The 18934-nt window shown below is 41.6% G+C and overlaps 1 protein-coding gene across 1 annotated transcript in view; it reads right to left on the reverse strand.

The window, feature by feature from the left end:
* Positions 1 to 4085: 4085 nt before the first annotated feature.
* Positions 4086 to 18934, reverse strand: part of FDXR (ferredoxin reductase) — a 36293-nt gene continuing 21444 nt past the window's right edge. The window contains exons 7-12 of the mRNA XM_007436419.4: positions 17399 to 17506; positions 16191 to 16275; positions 11664 to 11863; positions 10913 to 11084; positions 10370 to 10543; positions 4086 to 8680 (exon numbers count right to left, since the gene is read on the reverse strand). Coding sequence (XP_007436481.1) covers positions 8550 to 8680; positions 10370 to 10543; positions 10913 to 11084; positions 11664 to 11863; positions 16191 to 16275; positions 17399 to 17506 — 870 coding nt within the window. The 3' untranslated portion in view covers positions 4086 to 8549. The remainder of the gene's footprint in view (positions 8681 to 10369; positions 10544 to 10912; positions 11085 to 11663; positions 11864 to 16190; positions 16276 to 17398; positions 17507 to 18934) is intronic.

Here is an 18934-nt window from a genome sequence, read left to right on the forward strand (position 1 = left end):
GAAGCAACAGGAGCCATTTTTCCTTCTTCTGTTATGTCCCATGACTGATCTTTTTCTCCTCTCCCCTGGCATGGGACAGATAAATATACATAGGAGAAGCCTTGAAGGAATCCAGCATGCCCTTGCCCTTCCTCCCCACAAAAGGAGAGCAGGTAGTTTCTGGAATTCAAGTACAGAAAAAGAAAACATGTAAAATAACTTCTATTAAAAGCTTAGAAATGTTGTATGCTAGCTGCAGTGTAGTTTGGGGGGATCATGGTCTCCCATGGATTTCTATGTTAATCCCAAACTTAGCTTTGGAGCTTTTTTCTGAACGCTAGCCTAGATTTTCTCAGTAATAGCAACTAGTTGGGTTGCCTCTCCACAAAAGACTTGGTCAATACTTCTGATTTTGGGGGGGAATGTGATAAGGCATGTAAGCAGAGCCAGGCTTATGGAATTCTTTGCCACTCCTTAATAGCAACTCCATTTTGGGTCATGTGACTGGGAGGGAAAGGGAGAGGGGTCTTAGAATGGAGCAACTGGCAACATTCTAAGCCCCACCCTCCTGACTCTCCCACTGGGGATGTTTTTTCTCCTCAGACCCCACCCAGTTTTAGACCATTTTAAACTCAATCTTTATTTTGCTGGCTTCTTCTGCCACATTAAATTTGGTCCACTTCTGTTTTCAGAGAGATGTTTTACTGAGGGACTAAGTTCATTTGTTTGGAAAACTTAACAAGGGACCAAAACAAAATTCCATGGCTTCTGGAATTCTTTCCAACATTTTTACCAGCAGTGGCTGTAGGAGGCATCTCTATGTAAGAAAGATGTATGGAGTGACTCTGTTTTTGTATTTCTGCTTTTCCTCAGGTTGTATCTGTGTGTGTTCGTCATATTGTGTGCATTGGGAAACTCAGGTTGCATGTGCTCTGCTCTGGGTCATGTGTTGAATTTCAAGCAGTTTAATAGTTGCTTTCTCAAAACTTTGGTTATGGGGCAAGACAGAATTATAGCAAACAAATGAAACTCATGACAACAGCCTGATATTAAAACTGAATCTCATATGTTATACTGTTGAGGAAGGGATAGAATGAGCCAGCAGGATGACGAAATATGGGTTTGGGAAGATTTTATGTAAAGATTTTGACCAACATAAATAGAAATGCTTCTGTAGCCTTGGTGCAATGCTTTGATACAGTGGAGTGTATCAAGAGGAGTAACAAATATGGCCAAAGATTTAGGACCTCCCTTTTTTTCCTCCACTTTGGGTACTTACAGAAGGTTTCTCAGGCAAAATAAAGGCCTTATACTTTTGCAAATTTAGGTGCCTATTTCATATCTCTATCTTCCCCCAGAATGGAAAAGACCTGCCCATCTTGGGGAATTCTTGAGGTTTTTAGAAGTGCTATTAAGGATTCTGGTGATAACTCACTGAAAGAGTCAACAATTCTGGCTCATTCTATAATTGCCAGAAATTGGGTTCTTCCCCTTTGTTGCTGGAAAAGCACACATTTGAATGTTTGCCTTTTGCCCTTGGCTTCCCTAGTGGGAATAAAACATTTGTATTGAGAGGCCAACCCCCTACCATGCCCTCTGCCTTCCAAGAAGCCCCTTGGTTAAAAAGAAGAGATAACGTGTTGGATCAGCAAGTTGAGTATCCTTTCTGCTGTGTATGGTTTGCACCCTCAATAGAGAGCATTATGATAAGCCTCAGAGCTGAATTGGAAAGCAGTTCAACTAAACAGACATGAAACTTGCTGCCTCCATTGTTGATCCCTCTATTGCAGTGTTTCTCCACCTTGGCAACTTGAAGATGTGTGGACTTCAACCCCCAGAATTCCCCAGCCAAGTCCACACGTCTTCAAGTTGCCAAGGTGGAGAAACACTGTTCTATTGTCTCTGTTTCAAGCCTCTATAGCCACCTCCTTCCAAGGTAACAAAATCTAAAGAATTTTATATACCTTGAGGTTGTCCTTGAACAGTGGGAAAAAACTACTTTTAACACTGCTGCAGCTAAAAATGACTGCAAGCTGTCTCATTCATGGACTGGGAACGAGAAGAGGGCTGTACCATGGAGAAACTGTGTTACAAGTTCTTCCATTTATAGTTCATCCATTCTTTTTCTCTTTCAAACTGTCTACTGAGACAGATGTGCATATTCTCTCCCTTGAAGCCTACTTAACCCACCTGGGGCTCTATAGGGGCAGCTGAAGCTTAGGAGTGCATAAAGTTGGTTAGAAGGAGAGATTCTAGTTTTACATTTTTGCATGTTTTCTTTTTCAGTATTTAATATGGTGAAAGGCAGCATACTATACCCTTAATAATACATTCTTAAAGTATTCGACCAAATTAAAAAAAATACAAGCTTGCATGGAAGCTGATGCTTTTAGGCAGTGAAAATTTTATCTCAGTTGTGAAATGTAGGATTTTTAAGTACAGCATTCTAATGTCTTACAGTTCCATTTTTCTTAATCTCTGTTCTCAAGGCTATGTAATTCTTTATGGGGCAGCTGTATATCTCAGATGTGCACCAAATGTGTGCAAGGAGAAACTCATAGCAGTAAATTATACTTTTAGCTGTTGCTCTTGACCTTCATGCGTCTGAGAAAGTATCTAAGACAACATTTAAAATCCTGAAACATTTCCCTCTTGTACTGTTTGATCACTGTCAGATAAAAGTAGACTTAAATGTTTTTAGGGAAGCCATGCTCATGTATGGAGATTAACATGCTCAGGCTTAGCAGAGTTTGATGCTTTTATAAAAGCAGAACCAATGGATAAATACAAGTTCCTTCTAAGCACTTTAATGAGTTACCTCAATTTTGCAGGAGAACACATTTGCCACACTGAAGAATTTGCACATTAGACAAAAGGCTGGCTTTCATGCTTCAGAAGCTGCCTTTTCGCTGAGATCTGGGAGATGAAGTCTACACATCTGGAAGTTGTCAGGCTTGGGAAAGACTGATGTAGCCCAATATTGCCAAGTCTGACCTGATCCCCACTCGTTTGGTTTCAAGCTGGAGTTTTTCCAGCCTTCCACCTAGGGTTGTTGACGATTGAGCCTGGGCTTCTGCATGCAAAGTATGTGCTCTGTCACTAGATATGAGCCTTCACAACTTCCTCTCCAGCATAAGAACATTAGCAGCACCCTGCTGGATCAGACCCCTGGCCCATTTAGTCCAGCACTCTGTTCTCACAGTGGCCAACCATCTGCATGAAGAAGCCCACCAGTCTGTATTTTCAAATGGGAGCAATTTCAAACCAATGCCTATGATTGGGCGAGAATGTTCAACAGAGGGATGTTATAGTGCCCTAGTGGGGAGTGTGCTGCTCTGTGTGTGGGTGACATTTGTTTTATCACTTTTATTGGTTTTGTTGTGAGCTGCCTAGGATTGCTGTATGTAAGAGAAGCGGTTATATAAATTTTATAACTAACTAACTAATGGTAACAAATCCAGCCCACTGGCAGGCCAGAACAGATATAGAAGGCAGATGAACACCTTCGGGAGGGAACAATGAGAGCTAGAAGAACTCCTTGTGGGGAAAAAATCTACCTATCATCCATTCACACAACTGACTGTTTTTCCCTGAGAAAGATTGGAAGCTTGTAAGCATACATGAAATATTACTTTGAGAAACCCCACTAGGAAGAAAATTAAAGAATGCTTTATGTTTGAACTGGGGAGAGAGGGAGAGAGAGTGCAAAGGTAGAGGGGTATGTTCTGTCACCAGCCTTGTACTGATAACCAAACCCACAGATGCATAAATAAAACAGACAAGCAGAAGCCCCAAAAGTCAACAGTGCTTTGTTTGCAAACTAGTTGAGCGTTGTACAAGAAGCCCATGGAGTATAGTAAATACCTCTTTGTTGGAGGTCCAGATGGAAATGGAAGCTGTTTATTGCCACAGTGAAGAGGTTCAGCTATCGCATAATGTGGGTTGTCTGTTTTTGGCATGGCACGCTGATTTGGCTCCTCATTTGGCTCCTTGAAAAGTAGCAACTGCCTTCTTCATATCCAAGTAAGAAAAATGATGAGAGCACATGTGAAACTGGAATTCACATTCACTTTTGAAATGAGTTTGCTTTTTAATATTTTTTTTATTATAACAAGTTTTACAAAAGATACCCAAAAATAGGGAAAAAAAGCATACAAAACAACAAAGAAAAAAAAAGAAGAAAAAGGATTATCTAAGCATATCACATTGCATCAAATAGTAAACAACATTTTAAAAATTCTAGATTAAAAACAAATAATACTCTATTGTTGAAAGATATCATAAAATCTGTGCCAAAGGGAAACGCACTGCATTATTTTTGATTAATAGATAAAAACAGATTAAAATCTCTTGAATCCAATCCTTAATATCAGGAACAATACTACTTTTCCAATTCCTCAAAATAATTATCTTAGCAATACCCCATGCCCAGTATAACCATAATTACCCAACAGTCAAATTCCAGAGATTTGGGACATAATTTAACATTACATAAACATCTTTAACATTACCAATTTCTCCATAAATCTACTTATGATAATACATTATTTCAGAAAGAAGTCAGTGGCTTACAAGACCAAATCATGTGAGGCCCCCAAATGTTTTACATTGACAACAAAGGAAATCTGACATCCATCCTTTCAAATACATTCTTTGGGGTATCCAGAATAGAATCTTTTGATGCATCAATTTTAATCTTAAATTCAATGAAACTTGTTTAACATTCTTTAGGACATGAAACTATTGATGTCCCATTATCGGATGTTTCAATTCTTTAGTCCATAATCTGTAATGTCATTACGATCAACTTTAAAAATATTCTTTAATTTCTGAAACACATACAATGTGGGTTTAGTTTTGGACATACTCTGTCAGAGATAAAAGCACCTCAAGTTTCTCAGAAGCAGCCATAGCAACTGGTCTATACTGAGCCATCAAGACGTGCTTGTGTTGATATTATTGCTTTTTAATAAGTAAATCAATCAAGGTTTGAGGTATCCAGACTTAGCACACTGGACAGCCATTGCTTTCATGGCCATTATGCATCCAGAACAGGCTTAGGACAGTTTCCCAGTTCAGAGGCAACTGTTCCCCAAAACCAATCCTTTATGGTCATTTCCTTCCTACTGAGTTAAAATATTATCCAGCCTTCCTTGCATTGGCAGCAAATTATCCCATCATAAACTTGGCTGTGCAGAACCTCAATCCTATCTTGCCTCAGTAACATCATTTGTGATTCCCTATGGAAAGATGTAGCTCTGATTTTGGGGATGCACATGTTGTTACAGGCAAGATGATTGGTTTTATCCTCTGGCTTTACTGCCATCCCTGTCAATACATCATCTGCCAGCAGGCAAATATCCATTATTTGCAGAATGAATGGGGGGGAGTCTGATGTTATTGCACAATTTTGGGACTTTGCTTGGGCATCTCTAGGCAAGTTTGCCTGTCTTCATCCCATTCCCATCTCAAACTTTCAAAATAATATGAAATAAAGACTCATATGGGAAGACAGCTCCCAATTAACTATGTAACGTATCAGATTTTGATTCAGACTGGTTAATTAAGATACACACAAGGAGACATCCGGGACAGAAGGGAAGAGGAATAGACAAGAGGAAGGGAATAGACTCTTTCATTACTAACAAGGTCCTGTAGAGCCAGAGAACTGAAACTGACTAGCCCCTCATTTACTTCAAGAAACTGCAGTGAGGAAATCAGTTGCTTCATCTAAAGATAAAAGCTCTCCACTTACTTGTGGTGTTTTACAGTTGTGTAAATGAGCCCTCTCTTCTTTCCCAGACAAAATAGTGGAAATCTGTTCTCTACCTGTTTGGAAGCCCGAAGAGCAGTTGTTTTCAAATACAGGGAAGGGGAGAGGCAAAGGGATAAAAGGAACTGAAAAAACAAAATGCTATAGGAAAGGCAAACACTAGGAGAGAAATGGCTGTGTAGCGCCTGACCAATGACCCAAAGAGACATGAAGCACCTGCCCTTTCCACAATACAGCCCTGGTCACACTTACAAAAGGTCACCTAGCCTTGTCTCCAAAATCATGGTTGACAAAACATTACAGATTTTGTTGACATCTTGAAGTGTGCAGAGGGCAGTGTAAAATTAAGGAGGGAGAGGTTATTTCTATTTCAGTACACAAAGTGGTAACTTAAGATAGTTTAAATCATGAGAAGAGGAAGAAATGAGGCCAGTGTCATGTGACCATGGAGGAAGATTGAGGTTGTCAGGACAATACAGTTCTGCTGTAAATTTCAAGTGGAGAAATGTCCTGCATTAATCCCCCAACTTCCTAACCTCTGCTCTTTCAATTTAGCACACTTATCATTTCTACAGGAAGCTAGAAGCACCCTCAATATGGTAGCAGGTAAGGAAAGCAGAATCCTCATTCCAGAATCAGGAATTATAATCAGAAAGTGGCTTCCTGCACAAAGAGCAAACTTTGCCCTTAACAGCCAGGCTGTGTTTTTACACATCATCTTTAGTGACTATGGTGGTATAGCATTAAATTCATGTTTAGGTCAATTACTCCCCAAACCTGTGCCCTCCTGGTGCCAAAGGTCTTACTAATCAGGGATTATGGAAGTTAGAAGTCCAAGACATCTGGAGGGCATCAGGTTGCAGGAAGGCAGACTTTTAAGTAAACTTCAGGTATTCCCACAAACTTTTTAGAAGCCATCTACTTTCTTGGAGGCTGTAAGTAATACAGTAGTGTGGCCTCATGGCGCCACCTAATGAACATTCAGGACAAGGAAGTTGAAGGTCCACAGGAATTTCATCTTGGAAGGAGAGGACCCCCAGGTTTTCAGATGGCCAGGAGGCCCCCAATTAATATAATGGCAGTTCAAAGGCATGGAGTCCATACAGTGAATTTACATGATAGTCAACTGTCTCAAGTGTGCAAAGCAGGAGGCCCCAAAGATTGCCTTTCTGCTCTTCAATACTTCTTCCAGCGGGGGCATTAATCCCAACCTTCAAATTAAATTTCCAATATGAATAAATAAAAGTCTCCTGCCAAGTCTTCCCATCTTAATTGCTGGGACTGAGAAGTAGCTGAACCTGAATGGATGCAAGCTGCTGCTTCTTGATGTGGAGCCATTTTTTAGATAAAAAGGAAGTGGAGAAAAATGTTAAACCACACACTCTTCACCTACATTTCAAAACTTTTACATTCAAGTCTGCAGTAGTGGAATGGAATGGTAGGCTCAGTTATAGTTTATGTGAATTTTCTCTTATACTATTCCTTAAGAGTAAGCTTATTAAGTACACATGTATGTTATTTAATTTGTTAGTAGTAATCCATCTTCAGTTTGAACTTCTAGGAAAAAAGAAGCCATTTCCCTTGATTTCCCAGGACCTATCAAGAATTAGTATGCACCGGAATCTGGCAAGAATCAGTCAACTTTATGAAGCCCAGCCCTGCATTTTCCAGCTCCTTGAATTGCAAGAGCAATAGGTTAATCAGCATATGTTGTGGCTAAAGGATTCATCATTGACAACAAACTGAAGTCTAGACTGCTGACCCAGGTTCACCATCTGAGAAAGAGCTTTATTTTTAAAAAATGATTATACAATCCACAATTGGATAGCAAAGTCAGGATGTGAACAGGAATGAATTTCAGAGCTAATAGGAAAAGTGACTGATATTGCCTTTCCTATCTGGCTTATCCTCATGATTACTCAGACCAAGTTGATCTCCTCCTTTCCTCTAAAGCAAAACTGATTTTACACTTACATCCAGCATCTTCAAAGCAACCTACAAATTGCTATTTATTTATTTATTTATTTATTTATTTCAAGCTTTTGTAAAGCTGCCCAACTCACGTGGAATGCTCTGCCCATTTAATTGTGAATGTTCTATGAAGGCTGTCATGATGTCAGCAGATCTAATGGCAAAAGATCAGCAGAATTGCAGGGAAAAAGGAGGGATTGTGGTGGAAATCACGCCCAGCAGTTGTTCAATTGGTTTGTACATGTGGCGATGAGACCAGGATAAAACAAAATGCAACCACCACTCTCAATTCCCTCTCCACCCCACAAAAAAAACCCTTCACAGATCCTTGCAAAAGCAGATAAGGCACTTACACCTGTTTATAAATCCCTGAAAATGAAACTCTGAAAGACTTTACCTGCTCCAGTCCCCTTTTCTACAGGGACCATGACAAAGAGAGAACTGCTCCTGTTTGGGAGTTGCTTGGAGTAGCTCCAGAGAAACAGAGAGCTCCTCAATAGAAACAGCGCAAGGATGTACCAGACTAGTGTTTCTCAACCTTGGTAACTTTAAGACGTGTGGACTTCAACTCTCAGAATTCCCCAGCCAGCTTGAAGTCCACACGTCTTAAAGTTACCACAGTTGAGAAACACTGTACCAGACTTTAGATGAAACCCATCACTTGGGATAGCAACAAGTTTCAGTACCCTCAACTGATTCAGATGTTAAAACCCAGTAGATGTTGCTAGTGGAATATCTGTAGAGTAATGAAAGGGAACTGCACAATCTCTTGCAACCTTTGAATGGCGCAGGAGCATCATGTCGATCGCCCTGGGCAAGTCCAGTCTCAGTGTCCGATCAGTTCTAGCATTTCCTCCTGATCGACTATTTTCTCCCGAGGCTTTCCAGACAACTTGCCTCTTGCCACTTCAACAGCATCAATCTTCTCCCAATCCAAAAAGGAAACAGGGTGGACCCCTGTTGATTGGCAGAGAAAGGGGAAGTACAGATTAACATCCCAGTGAACCACAGTCACACATCTCAGAAGCCCTGGGCAGAGGCTTCTTCAGAATCAGATTCTGAATTAAAGACATGCTCTCCACACAAATGACCAGGCAGACTCAAGAGTGCCAGTCAAATCAAATTACTTATCCGTTTCTTGGAAGATTCTTCTCACAGCCTCACTCTATCGTCAGGGACAAATTGCCTTTGGTTCATTGAAACATTCTGAATCAGTTTAGAGGGAACACACTAATTGAAAGCATTTAAATAAACTGACAATAAAGGACCCAGTTGGGCTTTCAAATGCATTCCCAGATATATTAGGAAAGAGCCATAGAAAAACTGATTCAAATTCAATCACATCTGTAAAAAGAGAGCCAATTCCTTTGATCCTTTTCCAGGTTTCACATGATGCTATGAAATTATCAAACCCAGGGCTCACTTGAGGACAATCTGCTTACATTTCTAAGCCTACTGAAATTGCTGCTTTATCGTTCTAGTTGGTTCTCACGGTAACACACCAAGTGTGTGCCCTCCTGTATGAAAAAACCAAAGAAAATAAAAAGAGACCTGGGTAGAAAATCTGTCATTTGCCAGGGGGTCCCTGGCCCTGCCAATTGCTTCCTGCTGTCTTTTACCTAGGCAGAGATATCAGCTGCATCCTCTTATTGAGGGACCCCTTGTCCCTCTACCATTTGAGTCTCTAGATACAATGCAATCTTATGCAAATCTGCAGAAAGAAATAAGCCCCACAGTAGGCAAGGGGACATGATCCCTAGAAAGTCTATTTAAGATTGCAGCCTACAATCTCAGGGGATACTTCTGCATAAGAGGTTCAAGCATAGATGTTTATAAGCGTAAGTACATAAGGACAGGGGGGGAAAACTGTCAAACAGCAAAAATACCTTGTCATTAGAAAGATCCTGCATGAATAACATTCCTGTCCAATATTTGTAGGCTACATTTTTCCCCCAACCCCATTATCTGAATAGGCAGCTGAAGAGCTAGCAAAGTTTGGGGACTACATTTGGGGAGATCTTTCCTCAAGCAGGCATGTGTTTCTTTGAGACAAACAGGTGAAACTCAGAAAGATCAGCTGTAAGGCTCAAGAAGCACACAAGCTCCTCGAGACAGCTTGGGAAAATCCCATATTTCAATATCAACCCAACAATAAAAAGTAAACAACTCATCTCAAAGCATTACAATGAGCTTAGACTAAGAATATAAAGATATTTGTCACAGCACAAGGAGATCCTGCCAAAAACATTTAAGATAGGGCTTTGGGTTCTAGGAAAGAAGAATTGAAGATAGTCGTGTAAACATGATGCCACTCAGTTTTAAAGTTAATTAAAATATATTCATTAGCTGGGGTATTCCAACTTATTACAGGGTTCCAATATGAAGTGGGGAACTTGTGACATTTCAGATGTTATATAAACTCAGGAGCTTCAGCCAGCAGAATCAATGTTGAGGGCTACTTAGAGATTTATTTTAGTAGCATTCTGCTTGCCACAGATGCTTCCTCACCTATGCATAAGAGCAGGTTTCTCAAGCTTGGCTGGGGAATTCTGGGAGTTGAAGTCCACCCATCTTAAAGCTACCAAGGATGGAAAACAGTGTATTAGAGAGACTAAGAGGCAAATACAGAGTATGTCACATACGCACCTCGGGATCGAAGGATGTGGCTCACTAAATCAAAGCCTTCCTTGGCACCAGAGAGCTCCAAGGCACCAGACTGCAGATCTTCTAGCACAGACTGGGCTGTGTCAAAGCTATCATTCATAGTCGTGATGATTACACCGGTGGGTCCACGCTTTACCCAGCCGCTGCAATAGAGCCCTGAAAAACATAATGCCCAACCAGGCAATTGAGGCAATTGGGACCCAGTGCTTTATTTTGAACAGATCCAAGCAATGGCCAGGAATCTGCAGTTCCTTCTCGTGGTGTATTCATTTGAATGTCTCCTGCTGATGCCACAAAAAGGTCATTCAGATATACTTGCACTAGCCCTTCAAGACCAGTACAAGCTGAGGTCTGGAAAAGCGTCTTCTTTTTTTTAATGGCTAGCATAGGCTGTGCATACGTAATCTGAGTCCCAATAACCCACCCTGGCCATTCATTCTTCAGCCCTGTAGCTGGCCTATCTGATTCCCCATTGTCTTTATCACACCAATTTCTATCATGCGGCACAGCACAAGTTCTACTAACCTGGTGCCCCAAGAACTCTGCCTGAATTGTTGGGAATAACGCCTCGCTTGCTGTCAAAGGGCACTGCAGGGTCAATTGGAAGGCTTTTGTACCCAATGCTGCTAAAAACCAGGCCAGACCTTAGTTCCTCGACTTCTCCAGTGGGAACTGCTTTCACAGCATCTCCTGCACCCTGCACAGTCCAGGAACAGGGAAATAGAGGAGGAGAGTGTTAGGGTGACCCCCCTATAAATCAGCTGCATGATCAGGGAACCCAAGGCTTAAATACTTTTTAGGGAATTCAAGGAAGTGTGGACGGAATGGGAGCCCACCTTAAGATGCTACAGATTCTAAAGGAAAATAGTTGCAAGCCAGTTCTTTGCTAGTCCCCTAAGCCAACTCTCCTCCTAGATGCTGGCCAGGCTGATCAGCTTTATTATTAGAACACCTTCCTATCACAAATATCAATACAAAACCAACAGGGAGAGTTCTTTTCACAATGCTACACAGAAACTGAATCCTTGGAGACACATATACTGGCTTATTGAGAGTCTCCCTTTTAAGCTTCCAGAGAGCAGGCAGTTAGTCTGGCACTTCTAATTAGACTGGGAGAATAAACCTGTATTTAACTTAATGCCAAAAGGCGGGGTGGGGGGTGTTGTTGCCAGATCTCCAAAATTAAAGGATGCAGCAGACCTTAAAGGGCTAAATTAAGAACAAAGGGGAAAGTTAAGAGGTTGAAGACCCAGAAAGAAAACGTTTGAGATCGTACTTCCAACCTGGTGACTGCTAACTGGATTGCTCTTGCTCTCTTTCCATCAATGGTGGGCAACACTTCCAGTGGACTGCGCAGAAACTTCAATCTCCATTCTTTGGATGCTGAAGCCCAGCGGCCACCCACCTCCTCCGATGGTTCTTCCAAAGCTGTTTTGGTCATCAGCTCAGTCAGACGTTTCTTAGGTCTTGGGATGTCTGAAAATTACAAAAGTATTGGAAAACAAGGCATTTTCCAGGAGGCAGTTCACCATTGTGTGAGTGATGATGACAAAAGAATAGCCTGAAGAAAGACTCTCCCTCCCTCCCTCTCTCTCTCTCTTTATATATATATATAATTATTCTGTAAGCCATCAGAACCTGAAAAACTAGGTTGAAGTTTGTATTAAACCAAACAGCAAAATATGAGGAACATATTTCTCCTCCTTCCTTCCCTCATTCTCTTTGAACAAGTCAACCTGAACAGCATGTGTGGGATGTGGAAGAAGGGAGAACCAAACTGAAGTGTTTTCTTTTCCCATCAGGAAAACTCCTAGCAAAGCAACACAACATTTGATTTAATTGGATTCACTGAATACATCGCAGTGGCTAGATTCACAGGAAATATTACAGTTTACAAATCCCAATGGCGAGGGATAATGGGCTAGGCCAAAACCAAACAAATCACATTTCCCTAAACGCAAAGGTGTGAATCCAGCAGGTGTCACTACCAGATGCCCTCTAACCAGGACGCCTCCCACATGCTTTGGAGCTATAAATCACATTCATTGCAGGGAGTCTTTTATTTTTTATGTATTAATATAATTTATACCATTTATATTATTATGCAACGAATTTAATAATCCATGGCTTTTTATTATTTATTAAAATATAACTGGATGTGAGAAGGAAAGGTTATTGTATGTTTAGATAACAACAGAGAATATGAGATAAAGCGAATAGGCATGAATTATGGAATGTTTTACATGGATATGGAGCTGAAGGTTGGCTGCTAAATAAAGTAAGAGCAATATGTGATGAAGTAAAGCATGCTCAAGAATAAATGGATTGCTTAGCAAACAGTTTCACACCAAGTCAGTACGACAAGGATGTACGATGTCCCTTGGGTTGAGTAATACATTTATTGAAAAATATATAAGGAATGCTTGTGGCGAAGTTAGAGCTGTGTTGTTTGGGGATGTGAATGTGTGCACATGTATGCAGAAGATTCTGTGTTGTTGGCTGAGAACCTGTATAATTTGCAGTGAATGTTAGATAGGTTTTATGATGCAACAAGGAGCATGGATCTAAAAATTTATTAACGTATGATCAAGGTAGTTGTGTTTGACAGAAAAAATGGAATGAACAATTGCAAGTTTTACATAAATGGCAAAATTTATGAATTTGTACCTCTTGACAAAATATGCACTGATGATAGAAAAATGGATCAAAACGTTTTAAGACACACAAATACTAGTAGAAAGATAGGGCTAATATGTGCTCTGTTGTGAATGAACATTTGGGGAAAGGAGTGAAAATGGCCACATATATGAGCGTACTACTACCAATTTTGCAATAAGGAAGAGTTGGGTATATTAGGAGAAGTATAAAAATAAATTGAATCCATTTGAAAGTAGTTATTTAAGAAGATAAATGCATGCTGAATGTATACAAAAGTGAATACAAAAGTGAGTGATCAGTATGAATGAAGTCCATTGAGGTGATGTGGTGAAAAAAACTCAGATCACTCTCTCCCGGTCAAAGCCATGTAAGCTGACAATTCCCCACCAGCAGAGAGTAAAACCAGTCCACAAAAAGATTCTTCCTTAGGTTGTTACATGTAAAGGAAAGAGGAAAACTCTGGCTTTTGAAATTAGAAATTAGGAAAAACATATTAGCACAAGCCCCACTGATGCAAGAAGAAAGCCAATTCAGGACAGCTCAGTTCTGAAATAGAAATCTAAGCACAGTATTTATCTAACGCTCCTGAAAAACCATTCCATCTACAGCTTCTTCTAATTTAAATTTTACAATTGTACCTTTAAGCACCTTTGTCGCATCCTTCTCTGCTCTTCTCTTTGACCCCCCCACCCCCACTCAGTTTGCAGAAAATCTGCTTTGTAGAGCTGTTTTCTGGAGAAACCTCCGCCAGGGAACGGCCCCAGCCCCCTCCCAAGGTTACAAACCAGGTTGCTGTTCAAAACACTGCAGTTCAACCCAGCAGCACAGGTGGCAGTTTATTATTATTACGAAGAGATGTTCTGCTGGAAAATGAGGAAAAACTAGGAGATACGCCTGGCTCACTAAAAACACAGGATGCTAAACCATTTCAAGAGATGGCTGCAGTACAAATTTGTCCTGGGTTAACCTTCATAACAATTGGCATGGAATTTGAGGATGGGGGCGACTGACTTCAATTTTCCCAGGGTTTTAAAAATCAGTTTTTGTCCGGCCTAATCATTACACCTAATGACTACAACATAGTTGTTTTCATTTGGCCTGGGTCATTTTGGCTAATGATTACATTATAAAATACCCACCTGCTGAATAACCTCAAAACATTAGTAATTGCCATCTGGATGACACATCTGAGGTTCCTGCTGGCTTGTTCAAGCACAGAAAAAGGGTGAGGAGAACATCAGAATGACACTGGGGTAGAGAACCTTTACCCTCAAATGTTGTTCCACCTAGCAGCTCCACGATGAGTGGCCAGTGGTGAAGGATTCTGGGACTTGTTGTTCAGCAACATCTGGTAGCCTACAAATTCTCCATCTCTACCTTAATTCGCTTAGTCCAAGTCCAAATTGCTTCATTCATGGGAACTCAGCTTCTCTTTGTACTTTCACACTCTTTGGGGGATTTGTTTATTCTCTTGCTGTAGCTCTGGGAATGGCAAAACTATGCCAGAACACACCAATATACTGTTTCACGGGAGTCTCCTTTGAGGAGACTGCCAGACAATTCCACTCCTCCCCTGGGCTGGTGAATGGAGATATCTCTGTCTTGAGCAATGAGGAGGTTTTATTCCCCACTCCATTTAATTTTAGGCAAGGAGGATTTTCCTCCCATGCAAATCTATGGACTAAATTTCCCAGGCATTTGAACAGGAAGAAGCATGCCTGAGTTCTCCCTACCCCTCCTTCTGCCTGACCCCTTGACCATTTCCCCATCTGGAAGTGCTTGTCTGCCTGTTTGCTTTTCTCCCTGGGTGTCTCCCTCTCCCCTTGACTGGCTATTCTTTAAGTCTCTGCGATAAGACAGAAAAGTCACAGATAGAACCCTTTTTGTGACTGATCACAACCCTATGACAGTGGCCAGCTTGTGACCAGACATATAGCCACAACAATTATTTAAAATGTCCAGTGTGCTCATAAGCATCAACATTGTGCCAGCTTTCTAATTCCAGCCTTAATAAACAGCCTGATCCTTTAGATATGAAATAATGTCACCTCTGCTTCCCCAACTTGGCCTGCTCCAGATGTGTTGGGCTAAACCATCCATCACCCCAATCTCATTTAGGGAAGCCCAAAACCATTGTAGTATAATTCATTTATTGCAATTATTTATACTTTGCCTTTCAATCCTTCCTGACAGTTTAAAATCATATAAACAATTGTAAATAAAAATATGATAAACATTAGTGAAAACAAACAGCCCAGTAGGAGGTGAAGGAAAAGTCCACCTAAGCTTTTGAACAAAGATTCCCATTTAGAGAATATTGTGGAAGGAAAAGGTTTTGGTACTATTGGTCCTCAATTAATGACCACTCATTCAACGACCATTCAAATTATGATGGCACTGAATGAGTGGTACTTACGACCGGTCCTTGAAGTTCTGGCCATCCCAGCAACCCCCAGTCACATGATTGTGATCTAGGTGCTTGGCAACCAACTCGCACTTATGATGGTTGCAGTGTCCTGTGGTCATGTGACCACCATTCGTGACCTTCCCTATTGGCTTCCCACAAGTAAAGTCAATGGAGAAGCTGGCAGGAAAGGTTGCAAGTCACTCCTATAAGTCACTCACACCCCCACAGCTTTTTCTCTTGAGAAGCCTGGCTACGGAGTATAAGATCCTGGGGATCTTGTACTCCATAGTACACGCATGCACCCACAGCACACACACCTGCCTGCGGCAGCCACCTGTACACCTCCCCCACCCCACAGTAGCCTCACGCAGCATCATGGCAACAGCCTGTGCAACCTCCCTCACCTGGCCGCCGGCCTGCTAGCAAGCTGCCTAGGGCTTGCAACTTCCTGCCGGCTTCCCCACTGACTTCCCTTGTTGGAAGCTGGAAGGAAGTCTGAAGGAGATCTTCACTTAACAACCCACATTCCTCACTTAACAACAGCAATCGGGACTGCTCTTGCAAAGTGATGGGGTCACGTGATGTCACACTTTATGATCGCATTGGTTAGTGATAGAAATTCCGTTCCCAGTTACTGTCATTAAGCAAGGGCTACCTGTACTGAAGATTTAGCTGATGTCAGGTATTAATCTGTTACTCTACACTAATTTTATAAACAAGTAACTAGCTGATCCTCACCTTTAATGGCATCTCCAAGGTCTCTGAAATCTGCAGGATCCAGAAGAGGTCTAACGCCGGGGAGGTTGATCATTTCCCTCAGCTCCTGAGGGTTTCAGAGACAAAAACACAGGGCAAAAGTGTGGGTGATGCAGGAAAATTGGCATTCAAACATACAGAGGATGGTAGGTTTAGTTTTCCAAGATCAGCCAAAGCTGGTTAGGCACTGTCACCTGGGCAAGTATTACTGACAGTAAAAGAAGAATCTCCTGAGAATTATAGCATGCCTGGATCTGAAGCTTTCCAAACTCTGCTTAACCCTTGCACATGCAACCAGAACTTTAAAAGCAAATTAAGACGATACTCATAGTAGGTAACCATCACATGATTCCGATCAGGCAAGCTGATGTACAGCTGCCTGTGATGTACCCTGAGAGGAACAGTGCGCTTCTATCACATCAGCAGGTGTGAGGTAAACCTTGGGTATCCTTTCCTCCTTCAGAACCACGACACAGAGGCAGATTGGTTAGATTCAGAGTGGTACATTCACTAGCTGCTTGGGCATCCAACACTATGGGACTACTTCAGCTTCCAAACTCTACTCAATGACTGATCTTAACAGGGGCCACAATCCGAGGGCTGCATTTGTCCTTTGACTGGTACACTGCACTTGCTCTCCCCAAAGTGAGAGGGAACAGAACCCAAACAATTAGGTGAAAATAATTAAAAGTAATATATTGTAGAGGGAATAGGGAATGGCCTTGAAGGACAGGGGGAAGAGCTGCTACCAATGCAACAGTCAGATAAGAGGGACATGAGCCCGAGCCAAGAAAGTAATGTGAGAAAACCTCTCCCTAGTTCACACAAAGATAAAGGCGGGGGGAGGGCGGGAATACATTCAGACTTGCAGAGTCTGTGACTATAGCTGTTACAATAAATGTAGTTCTGAACTATATTTGTTTCTTAGTCTGGTCTATCTTGATGGGCTGACATATATGCATATATTTATTCCCTAAGTATTTCACAATGTTTACACTGACCATTATCACTCAGCAGCAGGTTTGCAGAGGGCTTCAGGGCTGCACTCAGGGCTTGGGGCTGCGTGGGTTTTCAGGTGGCCCCTTCTTATCCATTTCTGTCCTAATGTGAACTGGTCTTTGTAGCAGAAACAACCTCACTGAGGTTCAGGACCTCTGACTGAACTGCTCTCCCTCCTTTTTTTGTTTTACCTTTATGGTGAAAGCCACCTGGAGGGGACCCCTCCTGCCAATCAGGCACACCCGCTTGACTTTGCTGCTAGCCAAGGCCGAGAAGGACTCTTCCGTGATGTCTGTTTTCTGGGGGGAGAGAGGAACGCGGATTAGGGCAGGCAACATGGAAAGAGCAGCCATCTGCTCAAATGAATTGCCTTCAATGCAAAGACCTTCTCTCAGATTAATGCTGTAGTAATGGAACAGTTTGATATGACAGCATGCATCTTTTGGGGCAATTTTTCACAGTGCTGCATCTGAGTCGACAACACATCAACATTGTGATGGGATGGAAAAGGAAAAAAACTGGGTGAGAAGGAGAGATAGGAAGGGGGAGAGGCAATGCTGATGGGAATTGGTCGTTAATGTGAGAAAAAAAGGCATTAACATGCTCAAATAACAATGAATTGAGCATCTGAGGTATTCAGTTACAATATTTTAATCTCTTTTTCCTACTTTAAAAAGAACTCAAAGCAGCTAGAAATGTAAATAAAGCAAAATTAAAACCAATATTTTAAGTCACAGTACACAGATACATCTAAAACTTCAACCCATTAGATGGCTGGGGGGAAAAACAGGCTAAAAAGCAACTAAATAAATCCAACCAAGGGCAGGGGGGAAAGCTGACATTCCGCCTGGTATACCTAAAAACAGAAAGCAATAAGTGAACTGCAGGTGCTGAGAACTTCCATAAAATGTGAGCAAGCACCAAAAAGGCCCTCATCCATGTGGGTTTCATCCTAACTTCAAAGGGCATGGGAGGATTCAGAGGAGACCTTTCTATTTGCCCGTACAAAGGCTGGGCAGAGTCTTGTCTTCTGAGAACTTTGGTCTCCTCCCAACCTATTTAGAACTTTAAAGGTCACAATCAGCCCCTGGAAGCAAATGGGTAATCAACGCAGCAGGAGCTAGAGTGGACCTGAGCTTTTACAGTCAGTCAGAGCCCAAGCAGCCTCATACAGAGAGTATCACAGTAAGAGGAAGAAGAAATGGGTCACTTTGGCAAAGTACGCTGCAGAAACCATGAAAAGAGAGATGTGGCTGCATCAACACACCAAGCATGAAGTTCAGAGGGTCAGTGCTTCTCCCAGAGCAATGTTATTTAACTGACCCAACAACAAGGGCTCCTCTTAAAGAACCTGTGACCACCAAGCTAACTTTGACATAAAGGAAGAGTTAATTCTCACTAAAAGTGGATGGCTGTGAATCTCTGTACCTTTCAGGGAGAATCTCTAACTTACCACAGAGGATGTGATATTAGTAGATAATCATATCTACTGCCTTAAAATGAAATCCTGAGATTATAGAAAAGATGGGTTGTGCTGGCAGTGGCAGCATATAACGCCCCCCCCCCCAAAAAAAATGTTCTCACAACTAGTTTTGGGAGAATATAGAAGGGCTGATGTTATAGAACTCAAAATGCCACATTTCTTTAAAGAAATGGGAAAATCCACTTTAAGCTCCAAAAGGGAAGTCTCCCTTTAATCAAGTGTAATTCTTGGCAATATAATGGAC

Source organism: Python bivittatus, unplaced genomic scaffold (assembly GCF_059951505.1).
Source record: "Python bivittatus isolate LINGU-HERP-01145 unplaced genomic scaffold, Pbiv_v1 ctg000080_np1212, whole genome shotgun sequence".
Classification (NCBI taxonomy): domain Eukaryota; kingdom Metazoa; phylum Chordata; class Lepidosauria; order Squamata; family Pythonidae; genus Python; species Python bivittatus.